The sequence below is a fragment of the Diabrotica virgifera genome, chromosome 10 (genome assembly GCF_917563875.1).
Source record: "Diabrotica virgifera virgifera chromosome 10, PGI_DIABVI_V3a".
Taxonomy (NCBI): Eukaryota; Metazoa; Arthropoda; class Insecta; order Coleoptera; family Chrysomelidae; genus Diabrotica; species Diabrotica virgifera.
This window is the reverse complement of record NC_065452.1, coordinates 152,893,757-152,920,015: the sequence shown is the minus strand read 5'-3', so window position 1 is coordinate 152,920,015 and position 26,259 is coordinate 152,893,757. Positions and strand designations below refer to the sequence as shown.

At 32.3% G+C, this 26,259-nt stretch overlaps 1 protein-coding gene across 1 annotated transcript in view; it reads right to left on the bottom strand.

The window, feature by feature from the left end:
* The window catches only part of LOC114325426 (protein let-756), a 399,761-nt gene extending 373,931 nt beyond the window's left edge, over nt 1–25,830 (bottom strand). Inside the window, exon 1 of the mRNA XM_050663529.1 lies at nt 24,836–25,830. Coding sequence (XP_050519486.1) covers nt 24,836–25,127 — 292 coding nt within the window. The 5' untranslated portion in view covers nt 25,128–25,830. The remainder of the gene's footprint in view (nt 1–24,835) is intronic.
* Nucleotides 25,831–26,259: the final 429 nt, after the last annotated feature.

Below are 26,259 nucleotides of genomic sequence, written 5' to 3'. Positions count from 1 at the left end.
TCATTAGCATAACCAATACGATACTCAATACTTAAAAACTATCGATATTGTATTGTATCGTGAAGCTCTATCCTGAACGGAGGAATCCAAACGTAAAAGCTTTTTAAAAATTAGTGAACCATTTTGTTTTGCACTGAAGCAATTGCATATAAAAGAAAATGACAGAACCAAAACTGTTATAAATAAAGAAATGGAATATGATGTCTCACAATAAAACACTGAAAACGTTTGTTTTCTATACTTCCACAAAATTTATTATTTACAACTATGTTGGCATACAGCTGTTTCGGCAGAGTGCCTTTCTCAAGTGATATAGTTTACTAGTCTAGTCTACATTGTTTTGATTTGCTTGTCTTGATAATGTTAAGAAGAAATGCATACAATGTGATTCCCCGTTTAGGATTTTGTCCTCTTCAGGGTTTGTGGTGAATGTTTAGTGTTGGCAGCAAAAGCAAACAGTCCGAAAAACACACTGGGGCAAGCACCGTGTCCTGGTGTTCTTGGATCCTTGGTTATGCCGGACGGTGGTGTCCAGAGGGCTAGAAGACGACAGAAAAGAAAGTTTGATGGATTGTTGTTGGTTCCATAGACATTTACGTGTACTGTCCGTGCTTTGCTCTCGACCAGTCTCCCTAGAAACCATTGTACAACGACAGGCGAACCTGCGTCCCTCGTCGGCGGTCAGGAGGTGGCTTTGAGCGCAGCGTGGCCAGTGAGCGTTCGAGTGGAGAAAATAGTTGCGGCTATTTTCTTGGGACGAACAGGTATAATTGTGCAATGAAGTTGGGAAACCGCAAAAAACCAACTTCTCCCTGTTCGGGGTAGGGAAGAGGAAATGTTAGAGGTGGGTACGGTAGGCTAACGGGGTAGCCTCAAGGATGTTTTCGTACTCTACCGGGAGTTCGTCAATGCATGTTTGCATTAGAGCGGACGGTACGTGAATCTTTTTGCGTTTGGGCTTTCGGTGGAGTACGTGGCCGGAAGATGAACAGGAACATTTGAGAGATTCTTGTGTGTCGGAAGGGGGGCCGTTGATTACTTTGATATAGTTTACAATGTGTTTGTCTTTTTAAGTCTCTAACTGAAGAGGTTGAGGAGTGGGGAGCTGTTTGTCTCGAGTTGGTCATTCAGAATTATATCTGTATTTTTCAGTTTATTAATTTCCATAGATTCTAAAAAAGATAGCTTAAGGCCTTTATTTTGGATATGCAGAATTTGAAACACTTCATTGAAAGAATGATTATGATCTAGAAGGTGAAGTGCGTATGTAGAAGTGTCTGTTTTTCAAAAGTTCTGCCAGTTTGACCGATGTACGTTTTCGGACAGTCACCACAAGTTAGTTTGTACACACCACTCTGTAGTTGCTTTCTCTTTCGGCTTTTATTGTTCTTAATATATTTGCTTAAGTTGTTGTTAGTTCTGAAAGCTGGTATTATTCCTTTCTTTTTTATGTATCTGGCTATTTTTGTTGTTATCTTGCCAGTATATGTGATAGAGCAGAAGGTACTGGGTTCTTTCTGTGGTGGTGGATACACTAATTTCAGGGCTTTCTTATGGAGTTTTTGATTTAAAATTTTGTTAACTGTTTGTTCGTTATAGCCGTTGTTTACTGCTATTTGTTTAATGATGTTTAGTTCTATCTCGAAGTTATTTTTTGTCATGGGAATTTCTGTCAGCCTATGTATCATGCTATGGTAGGCTGCTAATTTGTGTTGTGTAGGATGGGATGATGAATTGTGTATAGTTGTGTCAGTATGGGTAGGTTTATGATATACGGAGAACTCATGTTTGTTGTGTAGTCTGGTAATCGTTACATCTAGAAAGTTTATGGAATTATTCTGTTCTGTTTCTATTGTAAACTCAATATTACTATGAAGTGAATTAATGTATGATAGAAATTGGTCAAGTTGTCTTTTAGTTCCTGTAAAGCATACTAGTATATCGTCCACGTATCTCCACCAATATAAGAACTGCTTAAATACGGGATGTTTAGAAATTGTTGTTTCAAGTTGGTTCATAAATATATCTGATAGTAATGGGCTTAGAGGATTATGGGAATATGATGTATTATTAGGTATGTACTACGTACTACTAAGGATTCCCACATTAGCCCCCGTGAAATATCACGTCAACATGACATTAGTCAAACTTCGGCAGGAAAAATCCTCCATAAACATAAAATGAATTCCTACCGCTTACAGTCCAAAACGAATTACTCCGAAGTCCAATTACTCGTTTGTCGTAAGAGATACAAAAAAAATTATTTATGTAGGTAAAAGTTGGAGCACAGATAGAACCATAGTCTAAAAATATTTTCAAATATATAGGGCGATCCGTATTGACAGGGTGACACAAACTTGTTTTTTTAAATGGAACGCCCTGTATATTTTACATTTTTGGATTCTCCTCGATGTCTTCTTTCTCAAAATATAAGGTCTTGTAATATTATATGAGGTAGTTTAAAAGATAATTACGTTTTTTTGTTAATTTCGTAGCAATATTCACATCCTGTAGACTTGTAGTGATTTGACATCAAAATTTCTATTTATGTTCAAATGATGTTTAATATAGTCTACTATTGTTAAACATAATTAATATAGACCGGTCTAGTTAGACTCAAAAATAGGAGTGAGGCTACAATAATTACCATCAAGCTGAAAATTGGCAGAATTGTTCAAAATACCATCATAAATGAAATTTAAAAAGTCCTCATAAATCCGACCCGTGCTAAAAATTTTACGCGGAGTCAAAGGTCACCAAATATGGTTTTTAACGGTTTTCAGCGAAACGGTAAGTTTAATCGTAGAATTAGTTCTAACAAAAAATGTAGACTAGATAATTATCTATAAAAAATATCTTCATAGTTTTTTTTCCTTAGAGCCACTGTTTTTGAGATACAACGATTCAAAGAGTTGAAAGACTTCTTATCATCATATAATATATTATGTATTAGTACACCAGGTATATACATAACTGAAGCTGTAATACAAGTAAACATAATATTCTATTGGTCAACTTAACTTATATTACACATAATAATATAAGATGATAAATATGATAATGTTTCTACTATACAGCTTGCGGTCTACCGAGGGATGCAATGTAAAGCTGTATTATATTACAGTGCCAACAAAAAAATCTTTACAAAGTGAATGTAACGCGAAAATAATAAGAATTATTTGAATTTTACAGCTTAATCCCAACAAAAATAGTTAATTGATATGACAAAGTATTAACTTATAATAATTCTTTTTATTTATGCGCCTTAGTTCAATTTGTAAAGATGGGTTTTGTCGGAATAAACAGGTTCGTCGGCTAATCTAATCACCCTACCTATTCTTTTCTCAGAAGGGTTTGAACATAATAATGAAAGCCAACTTTCTAGGCAAATTGTTTATTGCTAAGTACTAATAAACATTTCAGTATACAATAAACTTTATGCAAATTTAGTTTGTTTACTATTATGCAAATTACACCGTTATCTTCCTGGGTGGCGAAATCATTCAGGTAGACGACACCCTCGAGGTATTAATTAGTCTTGAGTACTACTCCGGAGTGAAAATACGTGTTAAACCTAATTTTACTTAACTGTGCTGAAGTTTTGTCGGAATAAACACGTTCGTCGGCTAATCTAATCACCCTACCTATTCTTTTCTCAGAAGGGTTTGAACATAATAATGAAAGACAACTTTCTAGGCAAAATGTTTAATCATGTCAATCTATGACAGTATCTACCACTCAATAGAAATTTCTTGCAAATACTCACAACAAATCTCGGTTTATTTCAATGCTGAAAGATAAGTTTATTGCTGAAAATATATCGGTAAAACAAACTAATAATGATGCTGACGTAATGATAATTAAAACAGCCATAGAGCAATTCAATTTAACAAATACAACTATTGTTGTAGGTGAAGATGTAGACTTGCTCGTATTACTCACTGGTAGAACTCCAATTGAAAAAACTATCTTTTTTTAAAACCTGGAAAAGCTCAACACGAATCGGAAGTATATTAATCGAAAAGTTTATCTACTTTTGAAAAATGTCAAAATTATATACTATTTTTACACGCAATAACTGGCTGTGATACGACATCTGCATTTTTCAGGAGGGGTAAACGACTGTTTTTAAAATGTTTGAAAAACAAGATTTACTTGAATGTGCTGAAGTTTTAAAAAAAAAACTAATTCAACTCCACAAGAAGTTATTTCCAACGGAATTAGCTTTCTTCTCCCTATGTATGGAGCACCTAAGAAAACTACGTGCTTAGATGAATTTCGATATGCATGTTTTTTAAAAGTACTCGAAACAAAAAACAAGTGCAGTTATCTTGTCTTCCTCCAACCTCAGCGGCTGCTCATCAACATATTTTTCGGGTATATTACCAATTTTAAGTGTGGCCTGGTTATCAGCTAGATCCAAAAGACTGGGGATGGAAATTAGTCGACAGTTCATTAGAACCAATTCAAACTTTACTCCCACCTGCGCCGGAAAAACTGAACACAATTTGCAACTGTAAAAAGGGATGTAGCGCTAAATATGGTTGCAAAAGAGTTGGACTGTTTTGTTCGGTAGCATGCACTAATTGTCAAAACCGGTCGTGCTCCAATGTTGAATCACCAATAAATGAGGATTAATTTGATTCTATCGAGGAGCCATGCGATGTTTCATTATTGGGACAATTTACTTGCACCCAGGATGAACAAGAAGAAGAAGAAGAAGAAGAAGAAGAAAAAGAACAAGAAGAAGAACAAGAACTAGAAGATGAAGAAGAAGAAGAAGAACAATAAGAAGAAGAACAAGGGAAGCAGAAGTATTAGAAAATTATGAACCAGTTTGATAAATTTCCATTTTTTTTAATATATACCGCTTTATATAACTTTTATCATTTTTAACCGTTGCCAATATCAATTATTAAATAGCTTTAAATTAAACAGAATCATAACAGATCCGTGGAATAGGCCTACTGGGGAAACCACGTTAAAAATCGCGCTAAGTACACTACTATACCTCAAAGGTGGTGTGGAAACGTGTGCGCATATTATGACGATTACCACTTTTTGAATCGTGATATCTCAAAAACGGTGACTCTCAGGACAAAATGTAATAAGACATTTTTTATAGATAATTATCTAATCTACATTTTTCGTTAAAACTAATTTTACGATAAAACTTACCGTTTCGCTGAAAATCGCTAAAAACCATATTTGGTGACCTTTGACACCGCGTAAAATTTTTAGCACGGGTCGGATTTATGAGGACTTTTTAGATTTCATTTATGATGGTATTTTGAACAATCCTGCCAATTTTCAGCTTGATGGTAATTTTTGTAGCCTCGGATGCGTAAGTTGACCGGAGTATATAGCGAAATGTTTCATTTTAGTATACAGGGTTGGTTGAAACTCGGAATGAGTATTTTCTGAGTTTTCTTAAATGGAACGTATATTAGTTTGTAATGAATTATATTTGATGGGAGTTACATTTATCGAACCAATAAAATTTTGGAGGCCTTTGGAATCATCTTTCGGGATTTATTTTGATTCTACTAGGAGTTAGGTAGGGTTAAGATTACGGTAAACCCCATTAGGAAAAAGTCTCGAAAGTTCTTCAGTAATGCGATAAGAAAATGGACATAAGGCGGAAGGAAAAAATAGCAATTACATCATACTGCGATCGAAAATAAACCATTTAATTTTTTACTAATAGAAGCGATTAAGCTTTAACGAGTCATTTAGATGCATTTCAAATGTTGTTTTACAACCAACTATAAATATAATATACTCTAATTTTATAACTTATGCAAGATAATTACTAAACTAGATTTCTATCAAGTAATCACTACAAATACATTGTCAATTTAAGATATTTAAATCATTGATTAATTAACTATTAACTTGTATGTTAGATTCAAATTATATAAATTCAAGATTGCCATCACAATCAATGTCATTCAATGTCTTAAGCCGGCCACTCACGATGCTGCGGCGTCGTTCAATTTTGTCAAATTCTACTAATTGACAGAAATTTTGATCGTGTGTGACTGTGCATCCAACAAAATCGTACAATTTGAACACAGAGGTTTGAACATGGCTTATCAATTCCTACATATTTTTTAGAGTTTTCATTATTAGTTAAGATATTTCAAGATTTCTTGATTTCTTGACAAGAAATCTTGGTATTGACATAAAATTTCTTGTCTTGTCTTGAAATCTAAAATTACTTCTTGTCTTGATCTTGTCTTGAAATCAAAACAAGATCAAAACAAGATCTTGAAATTTTCAAGAACTTGGCGACCCCTACTTGTGTATTCTGGTTCCGTTAATATTGATTTCACCTTGGACCTCTTCCAATGCTTCTCTGAATATAGACTCCAAATACATATTAAATAATAGCGGTGATAAAACGCAACCCTGTCGCACTCTTCGTCAGATTCGTATATATTCGGATGTTGTGTGCTCTATTTCAATCATTGTTGTCATTTGGTGCCAATATAGTTTTGAGATAATTTACAAGTCTTGTTCGTCAATTCTAGTTGTTCTCGTCCAGTGGCGGCCCGTGAGGTAGTGCCATAGAGCCATGGCACTACCTTGCTAACTATGCAGAAACATATTTTTTATCTTAAAAACATTTTAATGCCTGTTTATTTTTTTTGTGAATATTTCTCTTTATTTTTATAAATTATATCAAATCTGGCAACTGTGTAGCGCAATGCAAATCTACCGACTCTGGCCACCCACAGCTGACCGGATAAAGGATGAAAATCATAAATATCCCAGTGCCGAACGGCATAGTGGCTCGTGAGAAAAGAGAAAGATTGTATGAGCATCCTGTGTAAGTGACAGAGAGAGAGAGCGGTATTGCACTTTTAACATACGTTTAAATTGGAGTCTCCGTGCCAGGCTCGAAATCTCGAAAAGGAAGTTAGTGGATCTTAAGATACAATGTTTTAGATCTACATATTTCTAGTTTCTTTACGCGTTCGCTTGACGCTATTGTGTTTATTGTCTACTACTGTATTGTATATTTGTGTTTATACTCTACTATATTTTTTAATTTGTAATTATTAGTTAGTGCGTTGTGATCGTGGGTGTCGTAGGTATAAAAATAATATTTTGATTATTTTCTACGTTTAATTTATTTATTGACAATGAATCAAATTAGTATATTAAAAAACTCTTTTGGTGGTTTTTCGTTAGAAAAAAAACTACAAATTAAAGAACTCGGTCGGCCTTTACCCGATTTAAAAATTGAAAAACAAAGTGGAAATGGACAAAAACTTCGCTGTCGTAAGTTTCATAAAATTATTTATGATAAAAATAGCTGGTTGTGTGGTTGCGAACAAACTAATAAACTCTTCTGTTTTGTATGCGTTTTGTTTGGAGGTGACGAGACTTGGTCAAACAAAGGCACCGATGATCTTGTACATATATGGGAGAAATTGAAATCCCATGAAAAATCTAAAGTGCACATGAATAACGTTTTTAGCTTTTCAATGCTTGGTAAGTTAAATATAAAAACCCAATTAAATTCAGCTTATCGTGATACTCTATTTATATTTTATATCCTTTTTGACCATATCGTAAAACCGCCACAAAAAATTTAGGCAGCTGCCCGGATTCTGGCACTACCTTCCTAAAGTTATACGAGCCGCCACTGTTCTCGTCTAACTAAATGTTACATTCAATTGATTAAATTCAATTACTTCAATTCCATTTGAATGTATTTAATATACTTCTCCAAGAAATTAACGCACCACCTTAAAAATGGGTCATTTTTGATGTCTCGAATTTCCTAAACCTGTTGTCCGATTTAAGTGATTTTTGAATATATTATGGCATTATTCTTCAGCAATATCGCTGTAATATTATTGTTGCTAGACCGGTAAATTGTCATTGTATACCGGGTGTACCAATCAAACTGTAATTTTTTCTCAAAGTTCGCGTCATCCTGTGGAATACTCTAGCATTTTTAAAATACTGAAATTAAACTAGCTAAGCTCAATAACTACCTCTTAAAGCCCACCAAATTTCATTTGCATATCTTAACCGGTTTTATAGCAATAAACAAATCGTCAGTTTGTAAGAAAAATTTCAACACCCCCTATCTCAGGAACGAAGCATTTGCAGACGTACGTTTATAAAGCACACTGCCATTATTTTTCATGTAGAATTACCCCTTAAATTTTGTCATACTTATTTAAAAACACCCTGATCAAAAACAAGGCTTGTTGTCAAAAAGTTGTGTACCTAACTTTTTTATTATCCAACATAATCGAATGAATCAAAAAAGAGAATGTTAAGAAAATATGAGGCTATAGTTGGGTTTTAATTTCAGTATTTTATAAATGCTAGAATATTCCACAGGGTTACGCAAACTTTGAGAAAAATCACTTTTAAAGTGGTGCGTTAATTTCTTGGAGAAGTGTATATTATTTTTAATATATTAAATGTGGACTATGTCTGTATGAGCTATTATTCGGTGTAGTTTGCCAAGTCTAACTTCGTACTTTAATACCAGTATGTGAGGTACTCAATTTTATTTTCCCCTTATTTCCACAGCGAATAAACATATTTTATATTACATGACATACAATCACATGCTTCCAAAACCTGTGAGCGGTCGCAGATAAAAATAATGAAACTTTCTACAAATAAAAAGATCATTTACCTTTGACTCATTACTTTGTACATTTGTTGCCAAATTGATTCCTTTTAAACTATTCTGAGTTTAACGTGTACTTAAAAAATATTCTAATTGCACGTAATCAACATTTTAGCATCGTCATTAACGGTTTTTAAAGCCGATTTTATGGTTTTACGGTGAAAATGTGTTTACCTAATAGCTAAAAAAACTGTCTTTTTTAATTAACATGTCTTCCAATAAAAACGTATGATGACGATTAGTGTCACCTCGGATTATAGACGAGCGATTTACCCCATCTTCTTCTTTAAATGTCGACTACCGATCGGAGGTTGAATAGCATCATCACTATCTTTATCTTTATCTCTCTTTAGCCGAGACAGAAGACGATCTCCAATATGATAATATCAGCAGAAAAAACCAAATGTATGACAACATCTAAATACCCACTACGATGTAAAATCGAAATTGATGGAAAAATAATAAAGCAGGAAGCAAGGTTTAGATATCTGGGAATTAGAGATTGCAATTGCTGGATCCAGCATCCAGCAATCCAGCGCTTTGATTTACATGCTGGATCCAGCAAACCGTGCTGGATCCAGCAGCGCGGATCCGCAAACGTGTCAAATTCGAAATAAGTTACTTAATGTCTTCGTTAGCCTCTTTATTCAAAGCCGTGAGTCGGCAACTTTCCATTATATCGCGGTGGTAGTAGCTCAACATGCTGGAAAGTTTCTATAGCTTAAAAGTTTGCATCGATAAACCGTTGATATACATTGATTCTGCGATAAAATTCTCTGCAGGCGAGTGCTTAATAATCAATGAGTTAATCGCCACTTTTAACCGGCTGTAGAAGCTCTTTACAGAATAGAGTCCACTTTGATAACGGCCGACACAACCATGAAATTTGTCTTATACAAACTAAATAGCCAGGACTCTAGCCTTAATGACGATCTATCGGAAGCACTACACTCCGGATCATGGAAGAAGATGGGCTAACTAATCCGGAGCCCGTGAATTTTACTTTGGAACAAAATTTTGGATTACGAAAAGATTTTGGAAAAGAAAATGGCGGTTTATGAGACCGAAGGAGTGAAAGGCGATCGTTTGTCAATGGTCCATGACTATTTGATGACCTTAAAACCGACCAGCACAGAGGCCGGAAGGGCTTTCTCCGCAACCGGCAATATGTGCAGTTCCGTGCGAAGTAGGTAAGGCCTATGTGTTTAAGGTATTACTTTCAAAAAACTAAATAATTAATGTTTCCTGTTATTTAGAAATTTAGCATACAGACAAAAAAACATTAAAATCGTGTTTTTATTTTGATTCCACATTTTGCTGGATTCAGCTGAATTCAGGCCAACCTTGCAAAAATCCAGCTGGATTGAAAATGCTGCTGGATTGCAATCCCTACTGGGAATAGATGTAACTAGTTACGGAGATGTTGAAGAGGAAGTACGACAACAAAGCTTAAAAGCAAGTAAAGCGGCGGGATCTCTTAATGACACAATCTGGAAGAACAAATACCTAAGACAAGACACAAAAGCAAGAATCTATAAAGCAGCAATTATACCTATATTGACATACACGGTGGAGACAATACCTGACACATCTAAAACGAGACGACTACTAGAAACAACAGAGATGAATATCAGAGAAAAGTCTGTTGAATAGGGAGAGAAGCAAAAACATAAGAATAGCATTATGCAGTGTAGAAGACATAAGTGGATGGGTGACTAAACGGAAACAGGAGTGGAACGAACACATTAGTAAAATGGCAGAAGATAGGATAGTACGAATAGCACGAGATAAGTCACCAAATGGACGAAGAAGTATTGGCAGACCAAGAAAAATATGGTGCGATACTTTAAAAAATTTAGTAGGCTAATATTGAAGAAGAAACAGGCTTTAAAGCCTACATACAAGAAGGAAGAAGAAGAAGACTATCTTTACCCCGTTTCTAACGCTCACTTCTCTAACTCTTAAGAATTCTACGGAACTACATTTAAACCAGTCCCTTAAATTTTTCAACCATGATACTCTCCTTCTTCCTATAGTCCAGGGGTGGCCAAACTGTGGCTCGCGAGCCACATGTGGCTCTTTGACGGATTATTTGTGGCTCTCAATAAATGTCCCTAAATTACTTTACATTTTTATTCAAAATGTGGCAACACATATAAAAGACTAAGCGTAACATCTGGACTTGGCCAAGGAGACCCCTTATCACTGTTGCTATTCAGTTTGGCCTTAGAATATTTAATAAGTAAAATATCATCTGAGCTGACAGGAGGATTTGCAAATCGAGGATCAAAACTATTGTTGGCCTTTGCTGATGATATAGGTGCAGTTGATCATTCTACAAGAGACGTGAGAGAGGTGTTTTCACAACTCGGGGAAGAAACAGGTAGTCTGGGCCTTCGAATTATTGAAGAGAACACGAAATACATGCTAGTAACCAAAAATCTAATATCAAAAGTTAGGTAGAACATAACTATTAATGACCACAACTTCGAAGTAGTAAAAGAGTTTAAATATCTAGGAACGGTAATCACAGATGACAATCACATTATAAAAAGAGGTCTTAGCAAGGATAGCTGCGTGGAATAGAGCATTATGCTCCCTATCATCATTACTAAGATCTAAGCTGCTAATAAAACAATCTAAATTCAGACTATACAGCCAATTATTCGCCCAATTGTTAAATATGGAAGTGAAACTTGGACTCTACATCGGTGGGAAATAAATCCTCTCCAGATGCAAATCCAGTAATGAATGCTAGCGATCGCATTTTTCATTAACTCTCTGTTTCTTGCAAAATGTATCAGATATTGATTGTCGTTAATCCCTGTCCATTGCCTTATGTTTCGGAGCCAGTACATCTTCTTGCGCCCCATTCCTCTCTTGCCTTAAATTTTACCCTCGATTATAAGTTGGAGGAACTGGTATTTTTCATTTCGCATGGTGCGACCTTGATACACAGTTTTCCTTTTCTTTATGGTTTCGAAAAGTTGGCGTTCTTGATTGATTCTTTTAAGGACATCTACATTTGCGACTTTCGCTGTCCATGGTATCTTTAGGATATGGCGATAAAGCCACCACCGACCATATGTAGCACTTAGTCTCAGTTGAAGATCGAACTCTGAACAGGTCAGTACCTTCCTAAATTTTACGAAAGCTTGTCGAGCTTGCTCAATGCGACCTTTTACTTCCCTGTCCGGTCTTCAAAAAGCGACGTTCCCAGGTATTTAAATTTGCTCACTTTTTCAATGAACTTAGTATTATGTATTATGGTGGAAAGAGCATCCATGTTTCTGGAGATGATCATGAAGTTGGCCTTTTTGGTATTACTCTAATCCCATTCTCTTACTGTATTCTCCGATTATAGTGACAAGTTGTTGAAGATCGGCTATGTTGTCACAAATTAAATAAATAAGCTACTGGGAAATAAATAAGCTGTTGGTATTTGAAAGCAAAGCCCTCAGAATGATATTTGGTCCTCAAAGAGATGAATTGACAGGAGAGTGATACTGAAAACATCGTTAGACATACAAAAGCTACGATAAGATGGGCAGGTCATGTGGTAGATCAGAAGAAGACATAGTGTTAAAGACGGTGTTTTTTGAGAGGCGATAGAAGATCAATAGGCCATCCCAGAAAAAATTGGAAGGATGATGAAGAATCGAAGTATCCTGAATTAGTAAAGGCTGCTTGTAGAATTATTTGCATATTTGAAACAACGATGTGAACCATTTTATTTCACTTTAAAATTCGTGAAATCCAAACGGTAAGAGAAAAATTGAATACCTTTTATACACTTTTTAGATAATTGTTTAACTGCGGCTCGCGAAAAATTTCAAATTTTGAAAAATGGCTCGGACTATCAAGGAGCTTGGCCACCCCTGCATAGTCCTTCCTTATTTTATATCGATGTCTCCTCATTACGTGTTCCAGATATTGTAACTTTCTTATTTTTATTGTGTTTATTATTTCGTATTCTTTACCCATTTCTCGCAATACTTCTCGTTCGTTTTCTTCTGTCTTATGTGTCCATGCTATTCCAAGCATCCTTCTGTAACTCCACATTTCAAATGATTGTATGTATTATTGCTTCAATATCCAGCTTTCAAGTCCATATTGCAGTATCGAAAACACCAGGGACCCCGCAAGGCTGACTGGCGCCCGCGTGCGGGACATATTTTAGCGCCCTTTAAAACTACTATATAAAACTAATAAATATTTTTGAAAGATTTAAACGCAGAATGAAAGACTACATTATTACTGAGGCCGAAAATCCCTGAAAACTTCCATAATGTTTATTTTAATAAGTTACAGGGGTGAAAGTAAAAGATAAAATTTAGTGTGATTCTTAACCTGGGAGGTTTCTTAACTGGAAGAGGTTAACTTTCGATTCGGTAAGTGCTTCGAGGAAGGGTGTAGTAATGCGTGGGTTTTTTCTTTTTTTATCTTCTTCTTTTTTTGGAATTTATGGCTTTGCTGAGAATTAATTAGCTTTAATAATTGTTAGAAATAATATTTCTAACATAACAAGTAAATAAAAATATTATAAACTAAAAGTTTGTCGTAAATTCGTATTTAAATTCGTTTTGTTAGATAAAATCTAACGCGCGACCGATTACGCGACAGAACAGGGCGCGACTGTTCCCGGGTTAATGGCAAATATTTAATTCAAAAGAAACTTTTTATTGATTCTAAGTGACTGTCGGCCCTCGGCAATAACTTTATCTTTTATTCTGCGTTTAAATTTTTAAAAAATACTTATTAATTTTCTCAGGATTCGAAAAAAATGAATACATTTAACACACATTAAAAATTTTGGCGACAGGCGATATTTTGCCCCTTTTCCCTTAAATTCTTTTGCTACATTAATGATGCACCCTGTATATTAAATTAAAAGTATACATTTAAGTAAATAAACAATAATATTTGGTCATTTCAAAGTTTTCAAACAAATTTTATATAGGTTGTGTGCATAACTAGGATCCATATGGGAAACTGTTTTATTATTAATTTTACGAGAAAAATGTATTCTTCATAAAAAGATCTGCATTGTCTAGAACTCAGAATACAACCATCACATATCAAATTTTAGGAATCTTATACGAGTTATGTCAAAAAATATGAGTTTCGGTCAAAAGCAAAGTACGTTTAGTTTTCACAATATTGAAAAGTTATTATGAAAAGTTGTTCAGCATTAAAAACTATGTTTCTATAATATGCAATTACATCCTTCCTAGAAAGGCACTTTACTCTTGATCCAAACTCATATTTTTTTACGCATATCTTATATAAAATTGATAAAATTTGATAGGATTTGATGGTTGCATTTTAGATTTTAGACCATGCAAAGTTTTTTATAAAGAACTTTTTATCGTACAATAATAATTGTACTTTTCAACAACTCCCTTTTCGTTTATTAGAAATAATGTGATAAGTCTTTTATTATTAATAATTAGCCCTTTTCATTTATTACAAATAATGTGATAACTCTTTTATTATTATTAATTAATTAATCGTTAATAATAAAAGTCACATTATTCATAATAAATGAAAAGGGCATTGGGTGTCTGTAATTTGAGAAAAAAAATTCAATTAAAAGGATGTATGTAATTGCATATTAAAAAATAGTTTTTAATTAATTCCAAACAACTTTTCATAATAATAATTTTCGATATTTTGAAATATAAGGTACTCTTGATCGAAATTCATATTTTTTATACTCGTATAAGATTGATACTTGATACAATTTTATATTTGGTTGTATTTTAGTTTTTAGACTATGCAAACCATTTTATGAAGAATACATTTTTTCCGTAAAATTAATAATAAAAAATTTTCCCATGTGGTTCAAAGTTACGCAGGCACAATGTCTTAATTTTCTTTTTTTCAAAATAAATTGTACATTGTGATTTTATTAGAGGAAACCCGATTATATTTAAAATGAATTAATTATTATTCTATGTAATGATTATGATACTTACCATTTTCACAATTATTAATTTAATTTCCACACCACTTAAAATAACAACAAATAAAAAAGATTGTCCATTATTTTTTACACGAAAACAAAAGTTTAAAATCAGGGCAGAATAAACCCAACGGATACTGCAATAATAGTCGTAATTATTAACTTCAATATAAAATAAAATTTTAAACCTTTCACTGCAGGAAACCACCCGTTCACCAGTAACAGTAAATACTGTTTGTGCCTAATAGACGAGAAGGGAAAAGGTATTATCAAATACATAATCATAATTCATAGAGTATTTGTTTACTTCGAGTAAAAGATTCACTTTATAGGAGTAAAACAGCTTGATCCAGCAAGTTGTGTTTTTGTAGGAGTAAACTGCTAAGTTGCGTTTTATGGGTGTTAATGATTTATGTTTCTACTCGTCAAGGAGTGTTGTTTGATGTTTATTTGAATATTTTGAGTGTCGCTTTAGTTTACAACATAAAATCGATTGGATGGTATGCCAAGCGTAATTCAATCTACTTCAAAGAAAAAAATTAGGAAGGAACAACAAAATATATTTTTGACGGAATAAGTTCAACATTTCAGGACGGGAATAATTATTTTTTCAGTAATAACACAATATTTGATTTTTGAGATATCTCTAGCTGTTCATGAAATAATTAAAATTGTATATAAAAAATGATTATCTCATTTAAAATAAATATTTCCTATTTACTAAACCTTCGGCTTGGCGCCCCTTTGGGGTAACGCCCGCGTGCGCCGCATGCGTTGCACGCCCGGTTACGGGGGCCCTGGAAAACACGTAGCATCCCAGAGCTCTTACTCTCAGTTCTAATCTAAGACCTATGTTGCAGATAATTGTTTCCATAGTTACAACCGCATTTCTTGCTATTTCTATCCTGGTCATTATTTCTATTATTTGATCATTAATCATTATATTCTGAAATCCAAGTTCCAAGGTATTTGTTTTTATCAACCCTTTCTATCGGTACATTTCCCAAATGTATGTTTGTTTTTGTTTGTATATTTGTTTTCTTAGTTATTATATATTTAGTCTTCTTTATATTCATTTTTAGTCCAGTGTTTTTTTTTCGTGACCAGACATCTCGTAACGCGACAATTCGTAACCGGACAACTGGTAACGGACAACTCGTAACGGCGACAGTTCGTAACTATACAAATTCGTAACGGACAATTCGTAACATTAGAATTGAATTATTCTGTTTATTTTTGTTAATGTTGAAACTAACTGTTATTAGAGTTATAATTGAAATTATGTTTATCAATTTAACGAATTAGTACAGGGATAAACATGTTAAACACATTTTGTATTTCGTGTTTCAGAATATATTAAAAATCTTTAAACACAAACAAATATTTAAATAAATACAAACTTTTAACAATATTTTTAAAAATTTATAACTCTAATTGTTACTCAAATTTGCATATACCTAGACAAAGAAATATTGAAGTAATTCGTGAAATCTTTAAGCCGACAACCGTCCATAGACGAAATATGAATAGTCCAGTCGCCAGGGGGGTGTACAACGGCCTCCTTTATTACCCAAGTTATTTTATGTATTTTGACCCGTAGAACACGAATTTTTTGGGTAACAGTCGATCCGGATGTCGATAAGCTTGATATAAACAAAGAACTTGAGGAATTACATAACAGCTATTTCTCGCAAAAAAACATTTTTTTGTATTTTTTGTGTCATTCTAAGCAAAAAATATTCTTACAAGTTTTTTCGTAGGATTTTTTGCATAGTTTTCGAGATAAACGCGGTTGAACTTTAAAAAAATCGAAAAATTGCAATTTTTTAACCTGAATAACTTTTGATTAAAAAAGAAAATAGCAATTCTGTTTCGTATTTGCAAGTTTAAGTCAAATTATATCGGTTTTGATTAGTTAAACACAGATAAACACATAGTGTTTCCCGTGGACAATCCATGCGTTTTAATGCATGCTACTTAGAAATTGCCTTGCTTGCACTTGTACCTACTCTACCCTCTATCTACTCGTTCGATTTTAAATGGGAGATTATTGAAAACATCACTCAAACACTATGTGTCTATAACTTTGTTTAACAATAAAAGAATAAATTTTTAGCAATGCAAATAATCAAAACCGATATAATTTGACTTGAACTTTCAAATACGATAAGCAGAATTGCTATTTTATTTTTTAATCAAAAGGTATTCGGGTTCAAAAATTGCAATTTTTCGATTATTTTAAGTTCAACCGCGTTTATCTCGAAAACTATGCATCTTACGAAAAAACTTGTAAGAACATTTTTTGCTTAGGATGACCCAAAAAATACAAAAAAACTATTTTGTTTTGCGAGAAATCGCTGTTATGTAATTCCTCAAGTTCTTTGTTTATAACAATCTTATCGACATCCGGATCAACTGTTACCCAAAAAATTCGTGTTCTACGGGTCAAAATACATAAAAAAACTTGGGTAAGTCCATCTGAATAAAGGATGACGTTGTACCCCCCTGGCGACAGGACTAGAAATGCCTTGAAAATGTTTATCCTGATATTGATTCGTTAAATTGATAAACATAATTTCATTTATAACTGTAATAACAGTTAGTTTCCACGTTAACAAAAATAAAGAGAATAACTCAATTTGGACGTTACGAATTGTCCGTTACGAATTTGTATAGTTACGAACTGTCGCCGTTACGAACTGTCGCTGTTACGAATTGTCCATTACCATTTGTACGGTTACGAACTGTTGCGTTATGAGATGTCATAGAACCGTTTTTGTTTTGGTCCATGTTTTTTTTAGTAGTACCTAGTTGGAGTTGTTCAGCAGAGTTTGCCATAATCACTATGTCATCTGCATATATCTTATGGTGTTAATAGTTCTTCCGTTAATTATTATTCCTTCACTTTCAGATAGTAATGTTTCTTAAAAAATGGATTCACTATAATACACGTTGAATAGTAATGGAGACATAATATATCCCTGCGTAACTCCTCTCCTGATTTCAATTTCTAAACTGGGTTCGTTATCTATTACTCCTCCAGTAAAGGTTTGATATTATGTGCGTAAGTCCCTTTTGTCTATGTTTTTTTTTGTGATTTTGGACTAATTTCATGTTCTCAGGGTCTCAGCGTTTTGTATAATTTTTTAAAACAAGGACAGAAATAATTTTATTCCATGAGTACCTTCCACCTTATCTATTATACAAATTAAGTCTTTCAAAAAAGTATTGTGCATCTTTGATCTATATGAGACGGGCAATACCTCAAAAGCGCAGTATAGTATGCTTTGCCAATTTCTGTGGAGTTTATTTAATACCAACATGTGATTGCAATGTACAATATATATGCTTATATAAGGTATTGAACATTTTATGATAAAACAGAAAAAACTTCAAAAATTGTGTGTCAAAATATAGAAAGGGTTTTCATCTTTCTGGCAATAGATTTTAACAAGCTTTTTCAAAGTTATATGGCTTTAAATATGTTTAAAAGATTAGAAATTGAGAAATTTAGATATCGGTTAGTTGTGTTGGGATGACTTAATAATGAATACTTAAAGTATGACTGAATACTTAAAGTATTTAGGGATGATACATCAATAAGGCAATAAGGTATTATGTAGTGTTACCAACTCCAGTTTAGTCGAATTAGGAACAAGACTGAAAAAAATACCTGAAATCCGGAAGATTTCAATGAAAATCGGGCCATCCATTTTTTTTAATATAAGTATAACTTTAATATTTATTTAAAATTTTGATGTTGACATATATTTTTGATGGAATTAAGGCACAATTTGTTGTAATGATAATTAAATTTTGTTAACTTTTGACGTTTCGACTTCCAATCCGGAAAACGTTCTCAAAAAGGAAAAAATTATAAATCAACTGATGTTGGATTTCCATGTAAATATAACCTTATGTTAGGTTAATTTAAAACTGTAATTATCATTATAACCAATTTTGACCCATCAAATCCCATCAAAAATATAATTGTCAAACATCCCACAAGAAAACAGCTTCAGAACATTTTTATGTTTTAGACCAGGGGTGGGCAAAGTGCGGCTCTCGGGCCGCATGCTGCCCTTTACACATTTTTTTGCTGTCCGCGGAAAAAAAGTGAATTATTTTCATTTAAAGATTTTTTTAATTAGTGCTAATATTAATAAATAAATATAGATAATGCAGCTATTAATTAACAATTTCGCAGCGGGTGATTTTTACGCAAATTTTCAACATAACGCGGGCAATTATTTGGGTTTCCGACAGAGTTTTGTCGGCTCCCTGAATAAAATCACGAAATTTCAACAAATAGAAACGATATTTTTGAAGTAGTCTGGATCTGTTTGGAAAACTTTAAATTAACGCTGTAACCACCTAGTAAGTGTAACAACTGACGGAGCACCAAATTTAAGAGGAACAAATATTGTAATGTTGAGAAAACTTAAAGAACTGTCCATGAACAATTTTCAGAACATCATTATTATTTTTCACTGCTTAATCCATGAGCAGGTATTGTGTAAAAATGTTTTGCAAGTAGTCAACGCCAACGTCATTTCAATTATAACTAATATTGTTAATTATTCGTTCAATAGGATTAAATCACCGTGCAGATTTTTATATTATTTAATTCTTTTAAAGAAAACAAAAACAATGAAGGGAATCTAAGATTTTTCAAATTTATAACTTTGTTTATATTGATTTAAATGACGCGTGTTGCATATTACGTATGATGCGTGGTTGCATTTATTTAAGCACGGAATTTCCCTTCAAATATTTAAGCAACTAATAGCAATGTGAAAATAGAATTCACTATTTTATTTGGGAATAAGCCACAATTTAAGTTTGAAGTTAAATTTATTTGACGTTTCCATTTCCACTTCGGAAATCGTTATCAAAATACAAAACATTAATAAATTAAACTAATTAAATAAATGCTTAATTTATTAATGTTTTGTATTTTGATAACGATTTCTGAAGTGGAAATCGAAACGTCAAATAAATTTATTTGCAAAAAAACTGTGGCTTATTCCCAAATAAAATAGTAAATTGCATAAGATGTCACAAGGAAATAGCTTCAGAACAATATTAGGGAAAAAGAAATAGGTTCAGAGATAAAATAAAAATAAATAAATATATAGATACACATATTTTATATTTGAGGGAAATACCATGCTTAATTAAGTGCGAATGCTGTTTAGGGGGGAGGGGTACGGTTTGAAAAATTTTTTGTTTGAAATTTTTGATTTTTTTATTATTTTAAATGAAGGTACATAAATAAATAAATAAATAAACTTCAAGAATACTCTCTAAAATTTTCAGGTTGACCGGAGTAAAATTACCGGAAGTAAAGCATGTTTAATATCCCTACCTTCGACCCGCTTTGCAGTAGCTTGAGCGTAGTGAGAAACGTTCAACAGCTGTTCCCCTTCTCTTTTGTAAATTACTCTACGATTCAAAAACATATTCCGGAGTGCATCACTTTACGATTTGACAGACAAAAAACAAATTGAAATAAAAGTTGTCAAACCAAACGCCTTTTTCTCAAAACTGTTTTTTTTTTCAAAGGCGGTAGACATTGTAACTCAAAAACTACCTACTTGGAAAATCCACCTGAAATTTTTCATAGATTTTCTTTAGACATTTCGTGAGGTAACTCTGTCGAGATATGTTTTGGTTAACAATAATAAATAATATGTTGATTTTCACCCTTTTTTACAAAAATTTCGTTATTTTGACTTATATTTTGAGTGTTATCAAAAACTCAAAAATCGTTAAAACTAAAAAACTCAACAGCGTTACCACGAGAAACTCACAAGCTAATAAAATATTTTTGAATATTTTGTTTCATATGATCCATTGACGAGTTCTACTGCAAAATCCATTTTTTCTTGGAGCTGAATGTAAAAATTTGCCACGTTGGCGTATTTTTCAATATTTGGTCTTGAATTTTTATTCACCATAAAATAAGAAAATAATTCTACCATAATTTTAAACAAAATTCAAGAAAAGGTCTTTGAAATGTTGATTTCAAACCATGCCCCTTCCCCCTCCCCGTAAACAAAATTAGTAAAAAGTTAAAAATTAGAACATGTTAAGGTAACAAAAATATTGCGGCCCTCGGTAAAAGACCAAAAATATTTTGTGGCCCTTACTAAAAAAAGTTTGCCGACCCCTGTTTTAGACGAATAACGTATTCAAAATTTCAAAATAAAATTTTACCAAAACGTTGAAAATTCGGATGGCCCGGAAGCCTTGTCGGGGACGCCGGGACACGATTTCGTAATTCGGGCCATGTCCCGGATTTTTCCGACTAGTTGGTCACACTAATTGTAAGTAATCTTTTAGGTAATAAATACTGGATTCGATTATAACATTTTTACTTTTAATCGGAATCAAAAGTGAAAAACTATTTAAACTCATTTAATTCATAAACCAATATTTGTGTCCCCAGCTAAGTATTTTAGGTAATAAATACTGGATTCGATTATAACATTTTTACTTTTAATCGGAATCAAAAGTGAAAAATTATTTAAACTCATTTAATTTATAAACCAATATTTGTGTCTCCAGCTAAGTCTTTTAGGTAATAAATACTGGATTCGATTACAACATTTTTACTTTTAATCGGAATCAAAAGTGAAAAACTATTTAAACTCATTTAATTCATAAACCAATATTTGTGTCCCCAGCTAAGTCTTTTAGGTAATAAATACTGGATTCGATTATAACATTTTTACTTTTAATCGGAATCAAAAGTGAAAAACTATTTAAACTCATTTAATTCATAAACCAATATTTGTGTCCCCAGCTAAGTCTATTAGGTAATAAATACTGGATTCGATTACAACATTTTTACTTTTAATCGGAATCAAGAGTGAAAAACTATTTAAATTCATTTAATTCATAAACCAATATTTGTGTCCCCAGCTAAGTCTTTTAGGTAATAAATACTGGATTCGATTATAACATTTTTACTTTTAATCGGAATCAAAAGTGAAAAACTATTTAAACTCATTTAATTCATAAACCAATATTTGTGTCCCCAGCTAAGTCTTTTAGGTAATAAATACTGGATTCGATTATAACATTTTTACTTTTAATCGGAATCAAAAGTGAAAAACTATTTAAACTCATTTAATTCATAAACCAATATTTGTGTCCCCAGCTAAGTCTTTTAGGTAATAAATACTGGATTCGATTATAACATTTTTACTTTTAATTGGAATCAAAAGTGAAAAACTATTTAAACTCATTTAATTCATAAACCAATATTTGTGTCCCCAGCTAAGTCTTTTAGGTAATAAATACTGGATTCGATTATAACATTTTTACTTTTAATTGGAATCAAAAGTGAAAAACTATTTAAACTCATTTAATTCATAAACCAATATTTGTGTCCCTAGCTAAGTCTTTTAGGTAATAAATACTGGATTCGATTATAACATTTTTACTTTTAATCGGAATCAAAAGTGAAAAACTATTTAAACTCATTTAATTCATAAACCAATATTTGTGTCCCCAGCTAAGTCTTTTAGGTAATAAATACTGGATTCGATTATAACATTTTTACTTTTAATCGGAATCAAAAGTGAAAAACTATTTAAACTCATTTAATTCATAAACCAATATTTGTGTCCCCAGCTAAGTCTTTTAGGTAATAAATATTTTTACTTTTAATCGGAATCAAAAGTGAAAAACTATTTAAACTCATTTAATTCATAAACCAATATTTGTGTCCCCAGCTAATCTCTGTTTAGGAGTTTATGCGGGGTCATACAGGTTGAAATAAAAATTATTATGTAATGTTTAGAGGTGAAGACTTTTGTGTTTGACAAAATAGGATTACCAACTGAGTGAGTACATGCAGGGATGATATATTGTAACAATAAATTAAGTAGTTTTATTGGCAATAAACGTTCGATGGAATAATAGCACACTTTTAAGAATATAATTTTGAAATCATTATATTGAATTAATTATAGAAGTAATAAATTTTTATTATAAACTGAAAGAATTATTTAAAGATTGTTTTTTAAATAATGACACTTGTTTTCCCCGTTAATAATTGACAATTGTTTATAGTAAAGGATACGATATAAGAACGACCTTCACCGATCTGTTTAATGGATAAAAATAATTTGACATATAATTCGGTATGTTATAAATTATAAAAAACTAGGGGTGCCCGATATAATTTCGTAAAGAGTATAATTAAGTTGCAATTAAAAAAGTACTGTTTTTTTTTTATAAATTCTACTAAAAATTATTTGACTCGGGCAGATATTATTTCAGATTTTTTGGATCATTCGAAACAAAAACGATCTTTTGTAATTTGTCTCTTTAAGTTAATCGTTTTCGAGTTATAAACGATTTAAAACTGAAATTAGAACGAAGAATTACGATTTTCAAAGCTCAAAAACACAAGTCAAAAATATTATTTTTGTAATCATCAAGTAACTAAATTCAAGTTCAAACCTCCTTCTATCAGGTCCGATAACAATTTTTGTCATGTTTTATTTTAAAATATATTTCTTTAATTGTTAATGAGGAACATTCGTAAGAGGAAGAAGGGTGTTCGGGCTGCATTAATAACTAAGAGACAATATTTTAAAATAAAATAAGTCCAAAACCGTCATTAATATATTAAGAACTGATATAATATGGTTTGAAGTTTTGAAGTTGAATTTAGGTACTTCGTAATTTCAAAAATGACATTTTTTACTTATATTAAACCTTGAAAATCATCATTTTTCGTTTTAAGTTTGTAACTCAAAAACGATCGATTTAAGAGTAAAATTACAAAAGACCTATTTTGTTTCGAAGGATCCAAAAAATCTAAAATATCTGCATCGGGCCGAAAACTTTTTAGTAGAATTTGTAAAAAAAAAGTGATTTTTTGATTATTAAATAATTACAGTCTGGACAAAATTATATCGGGCACCCCATGTTTTTTATAATTTTTAAATAAGTCCAAAACCGTCATTAATATATTAAGAACTGATATAATATGGTTTGAAGTTTTGAAGTTGAATTTAGGTACTTCGTAATTTCAAAAATGACATTTTTTACTTATATTAAACCTTGAAAATCGTCATTTTTCGTTTTAAATTGTTTGTAACTCAAAAACGATCAATTTAAGAGTAAAATTACAAAAGACCTATTTTGTTTCGAAGGATCCAAAAAATCTAAAATATTATCTGGATCGGGACGAAAAATTTTTAGTATAATTTGTAAAAAAAAGTGATTTTTTGATTATTAAATAATTACAGTCTGGACAAAATTATATCGGGCACCCCTTGTTTTTTATAATTTTTAAATAAGTCCAAAACCGTCATTAATATATTAAGAACTGATATAATATGGTTTGAAGTTTTGAAGTTGAATTTAGGTACTTCGTAATTTCAAAAATGACATTTTTTACTTATATTAAACCTTGAAAATCGTCATTTTTCGTTTTAAATTGTTTGTAACTCAAAAACGATCAATTTAAGAGTAAAATTACAAAAGACCTATTTTGTTTCGAAGGATCCAAAAAATCTAAAATATTATCTGGATCGGGACGAAAAATTTTTAGTAGAATTTGTAAAAAAAAGTGATTTTTTGATTATTAAATAATTACAGTCTGGACAAAATTATATCGGGCACCCCTTGTTTTTTATAATTTTTAAATAAGTCCAAAACCGTCATTAATATATTAAGAACTGATATAATAAGGTTTGAAGTTTTGAAGTTGAATTTAGGTACTTCGTAATTTCAAAAATGACATTTTTTACTTATATTAAACCTTGAAAATCGTCATTTTTCGTTTTAAATTGTTTGTAACTCAAAAACTACAAAAATTACAAAAGACCTATTTTGTTTCGAAGGATCCAAAAAATCTAAAATATTATCTGGATCGGGCCGAAAAATTTTTAGTAGAATTTGTAAAAAAAAGTGATTTTTTGATTATTAAATAATTAGTCTGGACAAAATTATATCGGGCACCCCTTGTTTTTTATAATTTTTAGCATACTAAATTATATAATCAAATAATTTTTATCCATTAAACACATCGGTGAAGGTCGTTCTTATGTCGGATCTTGGACTATTAGTAGTTGATGGTTATGTATATTCAAATAGAAAATTGTACTGTTTAGAAATATGGTGAATTTGTTGCTTGTGTACCAATGGAAGTACCAACTAGAGGTTGATAAAAAATTGGGACTTACAATAAGCACTAGTGTCGTCAGTGGTTCCGTTGACTGTCCCGTCAGGAAGAATTTGTAAATGTCGATTCTTGATGAACATTTGTATTTTTCTGGCGGTACCAGTGACGTGAGAGAGATTTGTGCTTCTTTCGTTGCGTGCTGCTGGATCCTCTAGCAATGACTCTTCTGAAGAAGTAGGGGTTGTGCTATCTGTTCGAAAAGGGGTCAGATTATTGCAAGAGTCAGCTAATGGAGCAGCGTATACGAGACCACAAATTGAAGCAGCTAACAGTCCCAGAAACGTTTTCACCATGACTGGGACATAGTGTCGCACTGCTTGCTCACTGGCGTTGTCGACTCCGGTGCCGACCGTTGATCTTAAACACCGTCACAACACACGTTGACGTTATCACCATAACTCTCTATTTAAACACACGCGCTACTTCTTCGCCGGTCGCGAACAGACTAACTAAAAATACCGAACACACCGTGTCTGTGTCTGTGTCTATTAGCCGATACGGGTGCGATCACTGCGATCTCCTTATGCCCATGCGGTCGCATGCTGTATGCCGGTCTAAACCCGATGACGCTTGATCTTTAGGATTTGTCTTGCTTTCCTGCTATTCTGCCTGCCGATCGCAATGTCTAGACGCCTGCCTTTCAATCATAGCTCTTACATCCCGACAGAAAATTCAAACTACCACTCTTAAAAAATATCGTGGGGATTCTTAAATATTTTCTGCCCCACTTCTACACCATGCCTATTCCTGCTTGATACGCACCGCAGAAACCAATTTCAAAGGAATTATAGCGTCAAATTGTCCTTCTGCGAACAGCGAATTAATAATATAAATTGTGTGCAAAATCTCACGTCCACTTTCAGTCTACTTAAGTACTCACGTGCATTTTAGTAGCAAAAATTTGTACTCTATAATATAAAACAAATAACAATAGCAATATTTTTTATAAAAACAATAATTGCTGTGTCAGAAACACACTATTTTTAGAAAAATTAATTTATAGCTTCATTTATATCTACCATATGATAATTTCGCTACTCTGATCTCTTTTAAGTAAGTAAATATGAAGGATGCTTAAAAATTTTTTGTTCTCATTAAAACTACGATAAAATGTAGATATAGATTACGCAGATTGTTTAAACCCAGAATCACTTATGCGTTAATTACGTATGCTAAACAATAATTATAGATAGTAGTTATAAAAACATAAAAAATAGAACAAAACATTTCATTCGCGTGATAAAAAAAGTTCAAAAAGATGAGTAGAGTACAGATATAGTAAAGAACAAAGTCAATATAACATGTAAAGTGGAAAAAAAATTGTTTGCAGATTATGCTACTGTCAAACTCAATAAGGACTTTAACAATATCGTGTGCTATTTATATTGTAAAGTAACATCTCAGGAAACATAAACATAGCAAATC